Source organism: Rhinopithecus roxellana, chromosome 2 (genome assembly GCF_007565055.1).
Source record: "Rhinopithecus roxellana isolate Shanxi Qingling chromosome 2, ASM756505v1, whole genome shotgun sequence".
Lineage (NCBI taxonomy): Eukaryota > Metazoa > Chordata > Mammalia > Primates > Cercopithecidae > Rhinopithecus > Rhinopithecus roxellana.
The window spans coordinates 25,910,176-25,923,002 of NC_044550.1; the positions used below are offsets into that span (position 1 = coordinate 25,910,176).

The 12,827-nt window shown below is 34.5% G+C and overlaps 1 protein-coding gene across 19 annotated transcripts in view; it reads right to left on the minus strand.

Annotated features, from left to right (window-relative positions):
* CAMK2D (calcium/calmodulin dependent protein kinase II delta) overlaps positions 1-12,827 on the minus strand; it is a 324,627-nt gene that overhangs the window by 38,769 nt on the left and 273,031 nt on the right. For 12 of the 19 annotated variants that reach the window (XM_030915366.1, XM_030915359.1, XM_030915335.1 and 9 more), the window contains 2 exons: positions 8,412-8,453; positions 5,935-5,983 (listed from right to left, as the gene is read on the minus strand). In XM_030915366.1, coding sequence (XP_030771226.1) covers positions 5,935-5,983; positions 8,412-8,453 — 91 coding nt within the window. The remainder of the gene's footprint in view (positions 1-5,934; positions 5,984-8,411; positions 8,454-12,827) is intronic. The other 7 variants (XM_030915383.1, XM_030915340.1, XM_030915388.1 and 4 more) reach the window with 1 other exon arrangement.

Sequence of the window (12,827 nt, forward strand, 5' to 3'; positions counted from 1 at the left end):
AATAAGAAGTTACATGTTTTTGTTTGTTGGTTCCATTTGTCTTGATTTTGGACCTTGTTTTCAAATGGGGTTGGCAACAGTCTGACCCTGTATTTTGTCAGCAGAGCTAAACAAGTTTGAGATTATCACTGAAAAACTTAGGATAACTTGGCAGGAGGCAAAGAATAAAGAGAAAAATTGAGTATAGAGGTAAAATAGAAGAAATATACAAAAATAGAGACAATGAAACTGTGTTACATTTGTGGTGGCACAGAATAAATTTGCCATCAGTCCTATAAGTTACTAATTCTGGTACAACACTTAAAAAATCAGCAGTGAGTATATGCAGACAGTAATTTTTCTAAATAAACTTGTTGTAAAATCAAATTTTGGATTAGAAACCTGAAATAAGTTATTATACACTACAGTTTCCTCTAAGACACTTTTAACCTAATGGAATGACACAATTATCAAAAGTCCCTCAATAAAATACTCAAGATTTTCTTAATTTGCAGATTTTCTGGAAGTGAGAAATGTATGCACGACAAGTCCTAAAATACAAATTACATGTAGATACGAAGAAGAAAAGTATAATGAGATCATCTGCCTTAGGAAATCCCACACAGAAAAGAAGGTTTTCATAGATCAAACAGAACTTAAGAATAGTTGAATCTGGGTAATCAGTCATCATACTATTCACTAATGTACATATTTATAGAAGACACACACAGCTCATTAATCAAGTGATTCTATAAATTAGCTTAGACCACGATATCCAGGTGTCATCAAATACGAATCACCATTCAAGTAATAAGGGTGCCAACAACTTTGTCCTTAATTGAGCCTTTTGCAAACATCCTCATTACTACTACCTAGTAATCAGGAAAAGGAAAAAGGAATTCAAGCAGGATGAAGTCTCCACACACAGTCTCATAGCCATAGATTCTGCTTGTTGTAAAGGGCTCCACTTTCCTAGATCTGTAAGAAGGATGAAACGCAGCAAGAGATCCAAGCTTGTGGTGAATGGTGAGCTGAAGTGAGATACTGGAAACAGGATGGTGACAGAAATGACACAAAGGCATACAGGAGCCCAACTTCAACAGGTGCTGCACAGGAATGCTGGGAAACAGCAGCAGATGGACCATATGGACACACACCCATCAGGAGGAAGTAGGTGACTCTGAACAATGGTGCTGGACGGGTTGTGAGGCAGAGAGGCATTGTGGCTTACAGTGACAGGTTCTGCAAACTGTGGCTACAGCCACAGACCAAAGGGCAGTCTTCAAATGTATACAGTGTGGAAAGAACTCCTGCTACACATCACTGACTCTAGGCACACCCACATTCCTGGCGAGGAGTGCAGTTTGTACTGTCAACTGCTAATTAAGAGCTAATGATGACAGCTGTTTGATAACACCTTAAATTAATGGAAGTAACTGTTTTACTGGAAATGGATTAAAAATGGAAATGCCTATTTAAATAATTTTTGGCCTAAAGAATTGTGTATTTTGAAAACACTAGTTAGCTGTAAGGAGAAAACTTTTTTTCCTAGTATAGGATAGGCAGTTGTTACCACAGTGCTTTCATGATGGTAATTATGCTTTGTTAGGACTCCCATTCACTTCTTTTTTTTTTTGAGAGGAAGTCTCGCTTGTCACCCAGGCAGGAGCGCAGTGGCGTGATCTCGGCTCACTGCAAGCTCTGCCTCTTGGGTTCACACCATTCTCCTGCCTCAGCCGCTCAAGTAGCTGGGACTACAGGTGCCCGCCACCAGGTCCGGCTAAATTTTTTGTATTTTTAGTAGAGATGGGGTTTTACTGTATTAGCCAAGATGGTCTCGATCTCCCGACCTTGTGATCCGCCTGCCTGGGCCTCCCAAAGTGCTGGGATTACAGGTGTGAGCCACTGCTACTGGCTTTTTTTTTTTAAAAAAAAAAAAAAAAAGCAAAGTCTCACTCTGTTACCCAGGCCGGAGTGCAGCGGCACAATCCCGGCTCACTGCAATTCTCCACCCACCGGGTTCAAGTGATTTTCATGCCTCAGCCTCCCAAGTTGCTGGGATTACAGGTGCGTACCACTGTGCCCAGCTAATTTTTGTATTTTTAGTGGAGACAGGGTTTCACCATGTCGGTCAGGCTAGTCTTGGACTCCTGGCCTCAAGGGATCCATCTGCCTCAGCCTCCCAAAGTGCTAGGATTACAGGTGTGAGCCACCACTCCCAGACTCCCATTTGCTTTTAAACTATTAGTAACTCTCCATGACACTGAGTTTGCTGCTGAGTTTCCTCACATAGCATCAGAGATATTTGGTTTTAAACACAGAACAAAATTAGAAAGTTGCTGAAAAGGTCAACACTAGGGTGTCAACACATTGCCTTGGAGAAAAAAAACAATGAACTCTGGAAGCGTTTTAGAAAGAAGAGTTGTAAAACAATTTAAGTCCCTTAGGATGATTATGAGCTTGGGAAGAAAAATGTGGTTAGAGCTAAATGTTGAAGGTATTTAAGAAAAAGGAAATAAAATAACTTTTAGATTTTAAAAATATATTTATCCTGGGTCTCACTTTTTTCCTGGGTTTCACTGAGGTTTTTTTTTTTTTTTTTTTTTTTGGATAAAACATGCATTTATGTTGGGTTTCATTAATTTTTCCTGATAGCTATTGTATTAAGAAAGATAAATGGGCATACATTATAGCACAACAAGATTCATGTAGAGGGTAGGAAGCAGTATTTTGACTCTGACACATTCAAATCTCTTGAACATGGCTAGTTCACAAAGAGAAGCACGTGGAACTTAAGTAAACAGAAGGGATTCAATAAATATTTGCTGAATGAAGAAACAGCCTAGACACAATTCAAAAGTATTACACAGACTGGGGCCATGATTTCTCAATGGAAACTAATAAAAAGAGCTGAAGAAAAATGGGCTTTTAAATCCTGGCTTTCTAAGGTGCTCCAGACTGAAGAACCATTAATCTCTGACTACTTTTGCTTTCTTTTATCTTTGAGAACAGCTGGCCCGTCTGCCTTTACCCACTCAAAAGAGGCCAGAAAGAAAAACTCTGTTGTTAGTTTACCTCATTTCTTCCTTTGACCAGGTCACCACAGTGTTTAATCCCCTCCTCCAGCAACTCCACGTTTCTTTACATTGGAGAGGACACAGAAGCTGTCCCTGCCAGGTTAGTCCTTGGGGATGGGGCAGAATGTGCACTGTCTTGGTAGGGGAGGCATGTGACATGCTATTCAAGGAATCATGTGCCATCATAAAACAACGTACATCTAGGTGCTGGTGTTAGATGCACTATATCCGAGGCAGCCAGCAGCAATGGGTAGAACATGTGCTCGCATGCAGAAGTATGTATGCGGGCATGCCTTTAAGAATATGTCAGCAAGTGTGGTGTCTCACTGATAACAATGTTGTCTACAGAAAAGAGAAGGTTGAAAAGTATGTGTGTGGAAGACACACAATTTTGTAGATATGACATGGCTTTGTAGATAGGATAGAGTTTTGGTCAGATTATTTAACTGATAGTATTTGTGAGTTCTTGGATGTTAGTTATAAGATGTTAGATATGAGTAAATTTGGGTTTCAACAGAACTAGACAATAAACACATTCCCTACCAAGCTACTGAGAGCCACAGAGATTCTAAAGTAAAAACGAGACAGCATAATTATTCACATATAGGGTTTTAATTGAGGACCACACACTGATAAATGGAGAGATTCTCACACAAACAGATAACAGCATAATAAATAATTTAAAATCATTTAAGACCATTTTATGTACCACTTGCCCCAGTAAAAATGATGGCGCCTAGGCAATCTTTCAAAGTGTCTTCTAGTCTTAAAGGTTTCTGATATCATTCAATATTAAAAGGGTTAGTCTACAAAAGGCTGTCTGAGTCTTACAGAGAAAACAAATGAGTCCTAATAAGGTATGGTTATGACATTTTTGGCCAGATCCACACCAGTAAAATTAAGCAGAAACTTAAATAATGTATTTATTAAGGGAATAAACCAAAGCACTTTGGGTTAAACGAGCAACTGGACATTTCTTTTGATCTCAATATGATGCTGAATTTCTCTAATACTTGTTGTATCTAGACTCAATGTATCTATAATACAAATACTATCTCAATTTATGAAATCCCAGAGGCAAGATGAAACCCATATCATTGTTATGAGTTGAACTGGAGAACTGTTTTCTAAGAACTGACATTATTATTTCATTTTATTAAAAAGAAATTACAAACTACAAGGTAACACGACAGGAACTCTGTCTATACATTAACATTTACATAGATTAATAGCAATGATCCTGAACCAATACTTAGTACAGGTGAATGCCAAATTCAGGTGAGAAAGACCACTTAATAAAACCCTTCTCATGATCACGTTCCTTGGCAGATGAACTGCATATAGTGAGGTGCTAGTATTCTCCTAATTTTATTTAGTTATTTAAAGATTCCGTTTCTCCAGTGGACAATGAACAAGTTTTCTTAGTCATGCTCAAGGGAAGAATGTAAAAATTCATATGAAACATTTAGCTTAGCTTAAAGAGCTAATGAATCCAAAACACAAAGATAATGCTTCCTGAATCACTGGGAAAGCTAAATGGCTTATCTATTTATTTGGCTAAAAAAAAAAAAAAAAAGAATATTTCAATCTAATATGACTGGTATAAATGATTCATAAAACTACTTCAGTTCAAATTTTAGCTTAAGTGAAAGAGTGAGATGAATAGAGTTACTAAATAAAATTCTTGACACAGCTATCTACCTTTCCACTGTAAAAAATAATGACTGACTACCTCTAGCAGAGTTAGGTCAGTGTGCTTAGTTATATAAATAGAGAGTACACTTTAATAGCATCAGCTGTTCTATTCACACAAAAAGGAAAAAGTCAGCAGAACTGACTGGCAAGTTGTGATCTACAGCCATTTTTATTCTCTAAATTGACCCCATGTCTCCTTGACCTGAGAATTTCCAAGTCCTTTATTCTAAAACATGAATACAACTTTTCAAGACTTTATCGTATTAATGCTACCTTTAGAATTAAAGCTTATGGTGATACTATTAGGTAAGTAATCTTTTCAGATGAAGTTTAATTAATTTATGGATCATTGCTCCCAATTTATATTTCTTTTCCTTTAATATTTCTGTTTCAAATATCCTACTGTTACTGCTGTTTGTCAGAATGTCTTCTAGATAAGTGGTCTATAGAGATTGTAGTTATATACAATGAATTACAAAAACAACATAAAACTGCAAATGCAATTAATACAAAAGTAATACTTCTAAAATAGTGATGTGACCTAACTGCAAATGTGTGTTCAGTATATGTGTGCAGGGGCACTGAGAAGATATCTGTAGAAACACTATCAATGACTCATACATGTAGCTAAAAGAACCTTGGCAACCAAAGTGAATGGAGGTCAAGAATGGAGGTCCAAAGAATATCTTTGGAATGTACACAAAAAACTAGGATAAAAAGGCGGCCAAATAGAAAATTCTACTGATACTTATTTGAGATGACTAAAAGTTAAAAAGTTATTTTTATACTGTATCCTTGAATATAAATTGTTTTCCAGATAAGTTTTATGAATGTACCCAATGTGAATACATTTTATATTACTTTTTGACTGACAAATTTATAATTTGTTATGTTCCTATAACTAATAACTCATTATTAGTTGTCATTACTGCAATGTGCTAGAATATGCTACATGTCTACAGTTCAAAATATACAAAAGAATATGTGGGAAAAATGACAAAAGTAACATATTGTTGAAATAATTATATACTTATAAAAATATTTTTTTACTCATAAATACAATATTTTTGTGTTTTAGGATAGGCCTACTTCCTAAACTTATTAGTTATTTGAAGCACTTTTTTTTCATGTATATATATATGAAGCTCTGAGTTAGGATTTTCCATTTCTGGTTAAATCATACCTTTCACATCTTCATCCTCAATTGTTGTATTTGAACTCTCAGTTGACTCCTGATGAGAAGAAAACACATTTTTAGGTTGCACCCAATGAATAGCTTGATTTCGTCTTTAAAAGTTGCTAGTGACATACATATCATGCAAAATTCTTCAGCAGGCTATGTGCATATGCTGACATGCAAATGGACAAACACATTAAGTGGTTTTTAACAGAAATAAAATATCTGATGCTGCAAACATTTCAAACAGGGAGTACTCTGGTTGCCTAATCTCCGAAGCTGTATAAATCCAGGTGATTTGTAGAAGCAGCGGAAGTATGCAGTTTACTTTAAAAACTGTGTAAGGATGTGTTTTGTGTTACAGTGCCCTACAAGGTTTGCTTTTTCTGTGTGTTTACAAGCAATTGAATATGTTAGCCGAATGAATTTGAAACTTAAAATAGCAAAAAATTTTATTCTCAATTAATTGACCAATAAGAGTACCTTCTTTGTGTCAGGCACTATGTTAAGGCCTGTATGCTTTACTCCTTTATAAGGAGAGAAAGCATTTCACTGCATCATTTGATGAAGAAGCTAAGGGGGTTAAGTTGAGATATGCTGAAAGTACTTTTCAGAAGAATTTTCATGTTTGTCCTCAGCACAATGGAATTATAATGAATAATTTACTTTCAAGGACAATTAGACTTTTTTCATTCTTTTCAAAATTAGAAACTGGCTGTTATTGATAAGAAACCTACTTCCATAATAAAAAGACAAAGTTCTTTCTTTGTAAAACTACAAATTAAGTGGAAGATGCTTAAGCACACTTAAAAGTACACTGTAACTGCCAGAATTAAGATATATTTCTTAAAATGGTATGATAAATGTGTTCATTAATAATATATGAATAAAATATTTTCTAGCAAATACATTTTGCAATATTCATAAGAAAGACATAGTTTTCTACTTGGAATGATTTTAACGCTAGAGCCAAAAATAACTGGAAACAAACTTCCAATCAATAGCTCAGTAATGGAAAACAGATTCTGGAAAATAATGTAAAAACCAGCCAGTGTCATTTTAGAGATTCAGTATTCCAAAAAGTGATCAATTTATATAAATATCATATATAATATTTAAACCAAGGGAAAAACTAATTAAAGGTGTACCCAGAGTCTCCATACACACAAAACCAAAGAAAGGAATCTTCATGCATTTCTTAATGTGACCTAGTATTCAAATTTAAGCTGTAAATGAAGGTAAACCCATGCACTGTAAAATTAAACTAATTCATGTAAGCAAGAAATATCATGCAGTAACTCTTACAAATGATATAGCTAGAACTACTGAAGTGTCCATTCCAGCTGTTATGCTCGGCGTTTCATTGGCTAATGCTATTAAAAAAATTGTTCTCATATGTGATGGTCCTGACTACCTCAAGGCTTTTTGGGACCTAGACCATTTGCAGTGTCATGACTATAAAATAAATCTCATATTAAAGAACATAACACTTCATGTTTTTTACTTTAATGGTTTTAATATTGATCAACTACATGTTAAACCAGAGAAGAAATGTGTTTTCTAAGTCTTAAGATAAAATGTGCTTTCTAAGTCTTAAACATCATTGATAAGAGTATGGAGAAGATGTATGACTATATCTAGTATTTGAGAAAAGTTTAGTATTTTTTTCTTCCCTTAGAGATATAATAATGTATGAAAAGTAATAAATTGGACACATGGAATAAATTCAGAAAAGGTCTTTCATCCTATAGGCATGTATGCTAGTGCTGTTATTTAGTTAACATGCTATACAAATAATTTATAATGTATAGGAAACAATTAGTCTTCTTTCAGGCTAAGTAGTTAAATCCCTGTTACTGGAATATATATTATTCAACAACAGACATATTTTACAAAAAGTGAAACTCCCTGATTCTCCTCAAATTCATGCCAAATAACAACAACAATAACAACAACAACAACAATAACATCATCATCATCACCAACAGGGAATTAAGAAACAAACAATAAAAACAAAAACAACCCCACTCTGACAACAGAATAGAATAAAACTCAAAAGTAACACTAAAGTTAAAAAAAAAACCTATGAAGTCAAGTTGATATTTTTGAAGACAATGGAATGATATTGCCAGAAATTCTAAAATACCATGCACAATGTATCTACAGTACAGAGCACAAAGTCTTGGGAAAAAAAAGTGACCAGATGGAATTGCTTAAGACACACAGTCATCTTGACATAAAGACTTCATTCACGTTTAGCCTGACTTTGAGTCGGGAACGTTAGTTTCTCTTTCAAGATATCATTCATTTTTATTTGCAAGAAGTATGTCCACAGTTATAGACAAATTAGGCCCAAAAGGAAGTGTGATAGAAAATGGTTAGAATTTTCTTTCCTATTTTTAGATAATAAATTAATTTTTTTGAATATTTGATGAGATGTATAGTCTTGTTAAAGCAAGATGATGTTGATTCTTTCTGAATACCTTGTTTCCATCAGGGTTGTGGATTACAGTAGTTTGGGGCTCCTGAGTGAGAACAAAATAGAGAAAGAAACAGTTTGCATTGGTAAGTACATTATTTCTAGTGTGAGGGACAGAGCAGAGTGAGCCAGCTGACAAAATGAAATAGTGACAAGAGCTAAAGCGATGTTAACTGCTGTCAGAGTTGCAGCTGACAAAATCTCTGATGAAAGATCTCCCTGGTGAGCCCATGAGATAGGAACCTCCCTACCCAGAAGCAGCATGCAAAAGACCTTATTCTTGATCAGCATTCAAACAAGGCTTTGATATTTAGAGACTTGAAGAGGCACTCACTGTTTCACCTAATCCTATGCTTTCCTTTCCTCTTTAATGAGTGGCCTGTGAATGTCTGTCCCATAGAGAACTGCCAAGGACACTGGAGGTAAAACTTCGAGATGATTTCAAATTCTCGGAGAAGATATTTTTCAGCTATATTAGTTTGAAACTTGATTATGGTATCATTAATATAATTAACACACAACTGAATAGCCTTGTAAAATCTAGAACCATTGGACAACACTTAAAAAGAAGACTATACTAAAGAATCCATTTCAAAAGTCCATAAAAAATTTTAAGGAATATTTTAAAAGTTTACCTAAAGGGTTCTAGAACTAATCATGTAATCACTATAATTTGAGGCATATTGCTATTAAATCCTGTGTTAATTCATATCTAAAAAAAAACCTTCCACTTTATGGACTATATATGCAGGATATTTGGCTGTAAAGTCATGCTTTTTTATGAAGAAATTATTGGTTTTTCTATTGTTTTCTGTCAGAAAGCAAAGAAATATTACCAAGTAGAGAATAACACTCAAATAACTGATTTAAAAAAAAGATGCAATATGCATACACCAGTGACATGCCTGGCACCTTCTTTATGTGATATCTTGGCAATGGGGAGATACTGTAATCCTCTGGGAGTTCTCAACCATGGGCACTCTCCCACCATTATAGTTTACACTGCTGCAATATTGAGAGAGAACATATCCACTGCTTCCATTTTCCCTTTCCCTTGGCTACAGCTGTGATCAACATTGTTTGTTACTAGTAGATAACCTGCTATCTTGATGTGTCCTATTAAATGTTTTTAAATGGAGCCTCATAGTTAATGCAAGTGAAATGATTCCCTAACATTTTAAAATTTATTTAAAATAACAGCATGAGAACAGCAAATAATTGAAAACATTTCTGAAAATCATAAATCAAAATATGAAATAGTTTAGGGAAAACATTATGGAACTCAGAGAGCACTGAATGACGGTATTCAAATTCTGAATTTTAACATAATACCATCTCAAAGTGTTAGACTAATTTAGTTGTTAATTGTGTGGATTTGATTGAGATAGACATAACTGGTTTCCACTGATAATTCAAAGCTCTATTATTTGCAATTTCATTTTTTGGATTAAAGTGAAACAGTGACAATTTAATTTCAAACACAATAAACAAAAAGCTCTAAATTATCCAGTGCCTCTTTATCTCAGAAAGTGAAGTCTTACAAAGCCCTGTTGTGTTTTAATAAGAGGGAAACAAGAACTCTGAATAAGGTCTACTTTTATGTTGTCTAGCAACAATCCCATTAGCTCTCCTTGATGTCAGCATTTGCATCATGAAAAGAAGAAACCATTGTTTGCATAATCTAGAACTATCATCATCAGAAGAGCTAAGAGCAACCAAAGCGCTCTATTTTGAATGCAGCATGCAATAATTCCAACTACAGAGACCACAGCTATCAGTACAATGTTCAACAATGAAATGAGATAATCTCATGTTAGAACACACTGCTTGACAACTAACTTAACCAAAAAAACTAAAAAAAAAATGAAATTTGTCATATCGTAGAAAGCAAAAAAAAAAAAAAAAAAAAACCAACATCCAATGAAATAAAATATTTATATATATGGTATCTATATAGTGAAAGCAAATGAGAGAAACCATACCAAAAAAAAAAAAAAAAAAAAAAAGAAAGAAAAGGTAAAGAACTTAAGAAGGGTTACAAAAGAGTCCAGGTATACCAGCGCCGGGGTAGGAATATTTTCTTTGGGGCTGGTTACCACGTTGGCTTTGTTGTTTATCTGTGGGTATGCAGAAAATAGAAACAGAGATGCCTTAAACCCCTTGGTAGCCAATATCTCTAGACGCAGCATGTCTACATGGAGATGTAGACATGAAGATAAAGAGCCACTGAAGATGAACGTGAAAGACATGGTGACGACTGACAGGAATGATGATCGCTAGTCTCCGATGGTCACACACAGGCTGGACCATGTCCGTGACGGTGCAATGAGAAAACAGACGTATCTGCTGTTGCTATGCCACCTTAGCAAACAAAGAACTGCTTCAATGGAGCTCCAATCAGGTTTCAGAGTATGAAATGAATATAACCATTCTCATACTCTTCAAGTGGATTCTGTTTCCAAGCTTCCAATTGTTCACTGTTATAAATACATTTCTTTCTTCCCCCATTTTATTCTTGAGCCTGAAGTCACACATAGATGATCTTTCTTTGGGGATCCATCATTACTTTGCTTAGGAGCAATTAAATTATCCAATGAAAATTTAGGTCTTTGATAAAATGCTGGTGTCACAATAGCTTTTAAAAATGATAAGTGTAGATCTGCTTTAAAAATTACATCTTCAATTATTAGTGGGGAAATCAAACTTTTTATGTTGAATGTAAAAGGATTTTAATTTTTACAGTTGTGTAAGAGGAAAATACTACATTTTCTGTCACAATGCTACTGCTATCACTGCAGAATATATTTGGTAATATCATTCCCTTGCTTTAACATAACTGGATTTGACTTTAAAGAATATATTATTACCACTGTGGAAGCTGTGTGGTAAAAGCAACTCAGAGGATCAATAAGTACTCTAACGGTTCACAGAGAAGACTCTTTGTAGACAGTGGCAACCAGAAACTACAACTGAGTCGGGGCACCAAGAATCAAAGACTAAAAAGTAATAATCAACATTCTTTTAAACTCATGCGTGACAACTTATATTATGGTTCTCAAACAAAAATATAAGGTAACATTCATTTTCTTACACTATAGTATCTAGGTATTTTATTTATTACTTTCTAAAGGAATACACCTCCACTATTTTGATATAAATATATAAAAGGATGTAAAGAGAAACATATACTATATAAAATAAGTGAGTATCAAATGAGCATTTACGAGTGGTGACACCAGTTTAATTGTTTGGGTTTTCTGGGAAGTCTATACCTGATAACTATGTATCCTGTCAAAACTAGTATTGAGAGGAAGAAAGTATCATAAATTAATTTAAATACGTAATATTTTTCCTTCATTTTCATTTCCATTTGTGTGATTACTAGTATCGTTATTTTTACAATAAGCTGTGACACTGTGCTGTTTGACCTGCAGGAAAGGATAGAAAACTTCTAAACTTTCCTTTACTGGAAAATTCTATAAATGTTGTCATCAATCTATATTTTGCAGATAGTTAAAACCTTTTTTCCCTTTAAATCAAAGTGCACAGAATTTAACATGATATTGTGCAAGAGCCAAAGAGATAAGAGGTAAAAAGTCTATTAAAGAGGGATCAAAATTCAGTATTTATGTTAGTACAGGGTACGTGAGAAAAGAGGAGGGATGCACACACAAATAAATTCCTATTCGGGAAACGTGCTGGGCAAAACATAGTTGGCTTCCTGTCAAATGAACAGGGGCACTTATGGTTAAAGCACCATATGTATTTAATATGCTATATTTAGTTTATATCAGTGAATGCAAATGAAAGAAATATTCTGAGATACTTTATGTCTCTTTTGAGATACGATACTTGATTTTTTTCTAGGATATGGTTGCCAAGAACTGCTTTATTTTAGTGAAAATGTCCCACTTGCACACCTATGCATACAAACTTATCTATACAAGTGCACATGTTCCCCCCTCCCATACACACACACCTACACACATTTACATATAGATACACAGCATATACACACCATCATCTCTTCCAGATGAAGGCCATTCTGTCTGGGTGAGCCATTCTTTATTGTTAGGTATGGGAAACATGAGTTAAATGAATATGTGCCTCAACCACACTTTTGATCATGTTTAATGTGCAGTTAAAGCTTTTTTGTTAATGTAAAGATTAACTAAATGATTTTTTTCTATAAAAAATCTTTTGGAGGTATTCATAAGATTAATTTATTGAAAACTAATAGGAGAATTTCTAAGTAAAAGGCAAGAAGACATTCTTTTCAAAGAGTCAAATATAAAGCATGGGTTCGACCCCAAATGTCTTTTTTTTTTTTTTTTTTTGAGATGGAGTTTTGCTCTTGTTGCCCAGGCTGGAGTGCAATGGTGCAATCTCGGCTTACTAAAACCTCTGCCTTCTGGGTTCA